At 37.0% G+C, this 8,674-nt stretch overlaps 1 protein-coding gene across 3 annotated transcripts in view; it reads left to right on the plus strand.

Moving 5' to 3' along the window:
• The window catches only part of ZFYVE16 (zinc finger FYVE-type containing 16), a 35,007-nt gene extending 26,373 nt beyond the window's left edge, over positions 1-8,634 (plus strand). For all 3 annotated transcript variants that reach the window (XM_083816858.1, XM_083816857.1, XM_083816859.1), the window contains 7 exons: positions 1,143-1,247; positions 2,088-2,238; positions 3,587-3,667; positions 4,270-4,432; positions 5,250-5,355; positions 5,772-5,936; positions 6,799-8,634. In XM_083816858.1, coding sequence (XP_083672984.1) covers positions 1,143-1,247; positions 2,088-2,238; positions 3,587-3,667; positions 4,270-4,432; positions 5,250-5,355; positions 5,772-5,936; positions 6,799-6,960 — 933 coding nt within the window. In that variant the 3' untranslated portion in view covers positions 6,961-8,634. The remainder of the gene's footprint in view (positions 1-1,142; positions 1,248-2,087; positions 2,239-3,586; positions 3,668-4,269; positions 4,433-5,249; positions 5,356-5,771; positions 5,937-6,798) is intronic.
• Positions 8,635-8,674: the final 40 nt, after the last annotated feature.

The following is an 8,674-nucleotide window of genomic DNA, read 5'->3' on the forward strand; positions in this document are numbered from 1 at the left end:
GCTTAAGCCACAGCCTTTGTGTTACTCAAGTGCTAAGGCCACAGATTGTTAAGGTCTGGAAGAGTAGCTTGGGAAAGACAGACAGGCACATAAGGAATAGCATAAGCTGATCAGTGTTTACTCTCTGTCGCTGTCACGCAGGGGATATGAACCGGATTTGTCTTAGTATCTGATGTGGTATACCCATTCCTTTTTTTATCCTGCTGTGGAATTACACTTTTGGACTTAAAGGAGTCTTAATGTTGCACTGGTGACAGGGAGGGCTTCTATAGAATCTACTTTCAGTTGGATTACAGTTGTTCTGATTTTTCTTTATAGCTGTGTTTGGTGGCATCTGTTCAGTGGCATCAGCTCAAAATACTGAGAATATGTGCTTCTTGGCAGGGTTACTTCTTTTGATATAGCAGGAGTTTGAGTCATGGTAAGATGACTGCAAAACATTCTCATTAGATTTTTAACTACAGGCAGTGCAAGCTCAACCGTTAAAGATCATAAAATCTAGTACCACACAAGTGACTGAGGTGATGGTAAATGATGAAGGCAAAGGGAGTCTGTGAGGCATATCCTTACTGCTGCTAAACAATGTCAGTTCAACTGAAACTTGCAGTGCAGTGAGATCTGCTCATAAACACTCTTCTTGCTACAGGTGAGCTGATTGAGGAAGTTACTGATTTCCTGGCTCAGCTGCTGACAAGAGCCTTCTCTAATCTTACTTCAGCTGAGCAAGTAAAGGCAAATGAAACCATTTTACATCTAACATCACATTTCCATAATAAAACAGAATAGGGGAATTTTGCAGAAGTGGCTGTCAGAGGAACGTATGATAAACAATCGCAGAATGGCCAAGGTTGGAAGGGACCTCTGAAGGTCATCTAGTCCACCCTCCCTAAACAGTGCAGTACTCGAGCAGCAAGTACTTCAAGTGCTCAAGAAATCATAGAATCATGAATATCCCGAGTTGGAAGGGACCCATGAGCATTGAGTCCAACTCCTGACTCCATGACAGCGTTACCCAAACCCTTCCTGAAAACCATCGCTCTTGGGGCTGGATGTAAAATACTTTGTCTTGATGAGATTTACTCTCAAATGTAAGGAAATTCTACTTAAACTGTCTGCTAACGTAAAATCTTTGTCTGTTACAGGATCTTAGAAACTATCAATATACTTTGCATACCATAGACAACCTATTTGTTCATGTGGAAATGGGTAGAAGCTGTATTAAAATACCCCTAAGGAAGTATAATGAGGTGAGTAGAAGTAATCCAAACCGCTTTAATCTTCATTTTTGTATAATACCAGTTACATCTTTTATGTGAGGTCTTTTATTTTTTTACTTAAAAAAAGAAAAGGCAGGAGGGAAGAAGTGATTCTTGGAGGAAGTAATGCTTTTATTCTCAAATCAGTTTCCAGGCAGTTCTGCAAGTGATTTCTCCAACTGATTGCAGCTCTCTAGTTTGCTGTGTGGTAGACTCTTTGAACTTTAAAATGGTATAAGCATGTGATGTCTGGGGAGAGGGCATGAAATTGTCAGAATGCACATTTCTGTCTTCATGGATGTGTTAGAAGATGGATGATGAGTGAAAAATTGAGGCTTAGGGTAGCCTGCTAAATGTGAAAGATCAACAGTTTCTGTAAAGTCTTTTAGCACGTGTTTCCAAGGAGAATCTCCTACATATTTTCTGAAGGTGCTGTTTTGTTTAAAACTTCAAAATACAATACAATTAAAAAAAAATATTTTGTCAGTGTAGTTTTTATTACAGTTTGTTTAACTGACCTTTAGCAACAACAAAAAAGAGTAGTAAACTGCATGATGCTTAATGTGTCACCTCATAACCAATAAAATCCCTACAACTCTGATACTCTGTGTTATCGGTAGTCAGACATCACTCTCAACTGAAGTAGTATTTTTAATCATGTTTAGTTTTCCTCGAACTAATCATGGCAAATTAAGTTGTTCAGCTTTTCTGAAATTAAGTGAATAATCCTTGGGATTTGTTTCGAGACCTGGATTTTTCTAATGTCTTGTATTGAAAACAAGTACTGCAAAAAGAGATTTGTCACTTTAATGACAAACTTTATATTGACAGATGATGAAGGTGGTAAATTCTTCTAATGACCATGTAATTAGTATTGGAGCCAGTTTCAATACCGAAGCAGATTCTCATTTAGTGTGTGTGCAGAATAAGCATGGCCACTATCATACACAAGCAAACAGCGCTACTGAACATCCTAGGAAAGGTAAGCTGTCTAACGTGGCTTGTGAGGAACAGAGCAGAAATCACAGAACCATAGAATGAGTTGGAAGGGACCTTACAGATCATCTGCTTCCAACCCCCCTGCCCTGGGCAGGGACACCTCCCACCAGATCGGGTTGCTCAAAGCCCCATCTAGCCTGGCCTTGGGTACCCCCAGGGATGGGGCATCCACAGCTTCTCTGGGCAGCCTGTGCCAGTCCCTCACCACCCTCTGAGTGAAGAATTTCATGGTGCGAATAAAATGTAAGTTCACTGACTCATGCTGCAAGGAAAGTATGTATTCCCAGTAGCTGATTTAGACAAAAAGTTCAGGCATTCAAGTAGCAGAGTAAATGCAAAATAAAATATTGCTATTTGGTTTCAGCTGTTAGTTACCTTTTAGAAATGATCTATTAAGTGAAGATTCATACTTTTTTCGGCTTGTTTTTAGATTTTTTTATTATAGCTTGCATTTTTAGGCATAATAAATTTTTTTACATCTTTCAAAATCCAAATTTAATGTGTGTGAATTGTGCAATATGTTTACAGACTAAACAGCCTGTCTGAGTAAAAGAGTGTACGGAAGTACAGTATGAGTGAATCACTCTTATACAGCACCTAGCAAACTGATGAAACCATGTGTAGTGAAGAATGTAGAGGTACCTTTGAGGTTTTGCAAACAATACATTTGCATTGCATAGCAGTGTATCCAGGCTGATTATTTGTGCTTCTCAAGAGTCATTAGTTGCAGGGGAATTCCAGGTTGGTAAGGCTTTACTCTTGCCATCTCTGGCGTGAATTAGAAATACTGTTCTGTGCTTCATTAAGCGTATCTATTTAGTGTGCTTTTGTTTGAAGTGCTGTATTTGGGTTGACTGATCCCAAACTAACAAATATATGCAAAAGTTTGTAGTATGGAAATTCATGTCATCTTTTCTTTGAGTTGTTTTTAGTACCACTGAAAATGATCTAAGCTTCAGGAATATTTTCAGTTAATAAGTTAAGTTAAATTTAAAACTTACGTGACATATATGTTGTATGTTTTAAAAAAGAAAAAAAACACAGCACAACACTGTTCCATTAACTGTCTCCTCTTTGTATATTGAGCTTTGCCAGCTTGCCTCTTACCCATCTGCCAGTATCTTACAAGAACACTGTATGCACTCATAATGTAGCTTAACAAAAGTTTTTTGCCAAGGTCCAGTGTTTTGTACTAGACTTTGACTAAGCGATTGCTAGTGATACCTTTTTTTGTTTGCCCTCTTAAAAAAAACAACACTGTACATTAAATGTTGGTAATGACAAACTTCAGAGATATGTAGTCATATTTACTTTCTTTCTACTTTTTCTAGTTACAGGTGCAAGTTTTGTAGTGTTTAACGGAGCCTTAAAGACATCTTCAGGATTTCTAGCTAAATCCAGTATAGTTGAAGGTAGGAATTTTGTCCTACATGTGTTTTTTGTTTTTGTGTTGTTGTTGTTGTTGTTTTTTGTTTCCAGAGGATCTGGGGGGGGGGGGGGAAGAGGAGAGGGGAAAAAAAAGGCAGTTTTGTGCAAGGTCTTTATTCCACAGTAAGCAAAACTTTTTCAGGACTTCTAACTTGTAGAAAACCTCTTACAAACAAGTCATGCACTATAAAAATACACGCTAGTTCATCTGTTGGTTTTATTACATATTAAGTTTTATCTCTCTTCATGTTAGCCAATACTTGAATTTCCTTTATGGCTGGCTGTATCTAGAACTATTTTCATTGATGTACTGATGAAATGCATGTATTGACACATAGATGCCAGATACTTGTAAGATTAGTCCACTGGTCTTTGCTCTGTTGACTAGAAAAGCTTTAATTACTACTTCTGTCATGTAGCATTTAATGCTGTTGTTGGGTATAGTGTCCAAATTAGGACTTGATGTCTGTTTATTAGGGAGCTGAGGGAGAGGGCTGGTCTCATTAGAAGTTAAGCTAAGACTCTACTTTAAAGCTTTGCTACTTTTTCTGTAGATAAATGATAATCTTAACTGATTTTCTTCTAGATGGACTAATGGTACAAATAACACCAGAAACGATGGAAAGCCTACGCCAGGCATTAAGAAACAAGGAGGACTTTAATATAACTTGTGGCAAAGTGGATGCAGAAGGCCTAAAGGAATATGTAGATATTTGCTGGGTAGAAAACGAAGAAAAAACAAACAAAGGGTAAATGTATTAGCAAAACAAAGCATCTTACAGAATTCTCTTGTTCCCTGCTTGAAAATATCCACCTTTTATTTCTTGAAATAAATCTAAGGTATTTTTATTCAAAGAAAGTGTTCTACTAAAAGCTGTAACGGAATAGGACAGTAAACTACCTGCTAGCCTGTAGATGTCACTAGCAGAACAGTTTAGCTTGTGTTCACCAAAATTAATACCGTTTTCGATGTACAAGAAGTGTGTGTGTGAACCTGTGGAAGTCCTCTATCAAATCAGTTATCAATTTAAGGATGCAGTTAATCTCTTCACGTTTGGGGGAGGTGAGGTGGCTTGCGAGCGCACAGTACTGCTCTTTGCCACTCACTGCTTGGAATGCCAGCATTCAGTAAAACAAAGTAAGATGCAAGACATCCTTACTTAATGTGTTTTGAACGGTTGTTTATGCATCTTCAAACTTTAATTGTACACTGCTAACTCAAAAACTTGCTTTGTGTTAACCGAGTTATTTCTCAGGACCTGGGCTTGACTTAGTATGCCTTTTTCTGTGGTTTCATTGACCAATTAAAAAGGTGCCTTACCTAAGATGGTTTATAGTTTCTTAAACCCATATGATGAGGCTTTTATCGAGTAAGTGTTGTTTGTTCCCTATTTAGGATACTTTTTTTTGTAGCTTCCATATTGATGTGATGCAAATTCTGTATTACATTTTGTTATAGAGCTGTTTAAAAAGCCTTTAAGGATAACTAAACATTATTTTGTAGATTGGAAAAAGTTGTATGAAATAATTTTTTTTAATTATTAACAATGCTATTATCTTCCATAGAATTCTAAGTCCAGTAGATGGAAAATCAATGGAAGGAACTCAGAGTGAAAAAGTACCACACAGCAGAGACTTTGAAAGAGAAGGAAAAGTTCTGAAGTGCACTGAAGTTAGTAAACTACATTGTACTCGGGCCTTTTTACTACCACTTAAAATATTTTAGTGTTAAAGAAAGGGCTATTAAATGTTACAATTAAAGAATCTAACTTACCTGGTATATAGCCATACTGATTTGCAAACTGTTCTCTATGATTCCTTGATAAGCTTACATACTTTACAATTTACTCCTTTTCAGAGGAGGATAAAAGTCTACTATCATTGCTAATTAACTGTGAATGTCTAATCCAGATATTCCCATGGTCACTTAAGTATTATGTCTGAACATGAAATGTTAGAATAATTTGCCAGCAAACAAGCATTGGTATTTATAGCTCACTTTATTCTGCATTATATTGAATAACTCATTTTCTTACTTCTCTCGTATAACCAGGCTGTTGTCTGTCCTTATCCTTTCTATGATTTCAGGTGTACTATTTTCTAAAGGACCATGAACTAACCAGTCCTGTTCCTCTTCAGTTTGCTAAAGAGATTGCGATTGCCTGCAGTACTGCTCTTTGTCCACACCTTAAAACCTTGAAAAATAATGGGATGAATAAGATAGGCCTAAGAGTTTCTGTTGACTCAGATATGGTAATCTTTCAACTTTTATTGCAGACACTCCATTTCAACTGAAATCTTTCCTGTGAAGACCTTGGATCTCTTTCTGAATGTTTCTGGTTTTTTTGTCCTACCCCAGATCCAGATTGAGGATGAAATTTCATTTAGAAGCTGACTTAATGACTAGTGGTTCATGAAAGGAATAGTCTCATTTTCTGTTTTGACCCATTCCATAGTAGCTGGTTGCTATAAGCTATCAGTTATTCTCTGGTTCTGACTCTCTCTGGCACTCATTTGCCTCCAGGGTGAGTCAGTTTAGAGAATTACAGAGTTAATTTTCTGATGCTTTTCTTTAAGTATGTAGTTTTCTGCTGCATTAGCTCCCAGTTCAGTAAGAGATATTTGCTCCAATATTTCTACATCAGAAAAGGACAGGTTTGCCTAGTTCTGTCCAGTATGGATGTCCCTCAAAAGTCTGCAGAACTCCAGTATTGAAATAAACTTTGTATCTGAAGGTCTTATTCTATGTTACACTTCCTTATCTATTTTGAGGGAAGCTGTAAATGTACTCCTTAAATTCTAATTTTCAGCAATCTATTTTGAAATTTATCTGTTAGTAACTGTGGTCCTGGAATAAAATCAGATAATCCTTGGACAGAAGTCTGAAGCAGTCTGGGTTGCCAAGGATTTGTGGCCTGGTAAACCTAGGTAGAATGTTGCATGTTTCTCTGGCAAACCTAGTAGTTCATGATTAACTTGAAAACCTACCCAGTTTCCAGTGTTTGAATGTTACTTTGTCACTTCATGCTAGGTGAACTACTGTTTTACCAAAATACTACACATTTGTGTCATCTTAATTACAAAAAATGTTAAAATAGATGTGTTCTCATTCTAGGTTGAGTACTTGGCAGGATCCGGAGGTCGACTTCTTCCACAGTACTATCTGAATGAATTGGACAGTGCTCTGATTCCTGTGATCCATGGTGGGATGTCAGATCCTACAAGTTTACCATTGAAAATGGAATTAGTATTTTTCCTTATAGAACATCTATTTTGATGAGGCCACTTACTGGCAAGATACTGATTTGCTAGCTCTGAATACCAAAGTTGTAATGCGTCAAACACTAAAAATGATAAAAGTTTTTGAGACTGGTTTTGTTTTAATGGATTTTCGTTAATGGATTCTCAAACTTTTTTTTTAAAAAAAGCACCAACTCTCAAACTCTTGCTGGTTACTTTATGACAAAAGAATTGTAGTTTTCAATGTTTCCTCAAGTTCTGAAATTTTACACTTAATACAGGTGATGAAGAGGGCAGTCTTTGTCACCTCTTTACACAATTGTAGCGTTTACTTTGTGTAGTGTAACTTTAAGCCATATTATCTTGCCTCTTAACCTCAGATAAGTATTAGAGAAATTGCTGTGGTTAGGTCTAATCTCAGTCTGAAGCATGTGCTTTCCATGTGCATATGAGCTAAACACTGAAGTATACTTAGCTGGCACAAAACTGTTTTCTTGCCATTTGAGATTCAAATATGCGATCTGTAGCTGACTGCAAGCTTCATGTGTCAGTGCAAATATAAGTGCACACTTTTTGACACTTGTCTATGATCAGCACAAGGAAGAATTTTGCAGGTATGTTTATGAAGACTTTGTAGTTGAAGTCCTGAATTACTAGGATATTATGCTGGTGCTTCAGGAACATATGCTTCTGAATTCCTTTTTATAGAAAACTGATTTCATTCTTGTATTTATAAGGATTTATCTAACTTAAATGGATGCTATTTTTATAAATACTGATACTTTTTTCCTTTACTCTGTTCAGAAGTCCTGATGCAATTTGACCTTTCAAGGATTAATAAAAAGCCAGATTACCTTTGCAGTAATCTACATGTAGCAATAAGTAAGACAAGGATTCTGCAATACTTTTTCTGCTTCCATCTACTGCTTTTGTCACCTCTTGGTAGCCACCTTTATTTTCAGGGACAATAAATGTATTGTGTGAATTTTCATGAACAGATTGCTTTAGTATACCTGCGGTTCTTGTATAGTATGTATTTTTGATATTGGGTCATTAAGATCTATTTATGTACTTGTGATGCATGTGATTTGTACCAAGGTTCAGTGAACCAAGGTTTGATAACTGTCACAACTGTTTACCAAGAACAGAACCAAAACAAAATCTGTCCAAGGTCTATATTGTTTTCAGTAAAAATGTTGGTACAGTTTTATGAGACTATTAAAACGTTGATGCCTTCTTGATGCTCATAGGGGATATTTCATGTTTTTGTATCAAAAACAATTTGTAACTTAACAACAGAGCTGATTAGGTTAACCATGCTTTAAAATGCAAGTTTTTGGAAGGTTTCAGGCTTCATCAACATCTTGCTGTGGAGGATACTGGGGATACCTCTGAGCTAATTCTTCAAAGAAGCTAATTCTGGAGAGGAGCTGAAGACCACAGGAGAAGCAGTTGGGTGCAACCAAGCCATAAATGGACAATAAAGGAAACAACAGTGAGGTTGAACAGTAGTTTAGAAATGTAATTAATGAGGGTGGAGGTGGCTTTCCTGTCCCATCCTACGAGGTTAGCTTTACCCCTCTCTGGGCTCAGAGGTCACCAAAGGTGCCGGTCGCCTCTTGCCATCTATCCTGTTCTAACCCATTGTAAGTACTGATCACTAAAAGTTAACTGAAGGTTACCTCCTGTTTAAATAAATACAAACGTGTTACGCCTGTGCATGCCTTGCCTTTTTTTCCTGCCGGGGGGCA

The sequence above is a fragment of the Anser anser genome (genome assembly GCF_964211835.1).
Source record: "Anser anser genome assembly, chromosome: Z".
NCBI lineage: Eukaryota > Metazoa > Chordata > Aves > Anseriformes > Anatidae > Anser > Anser anser.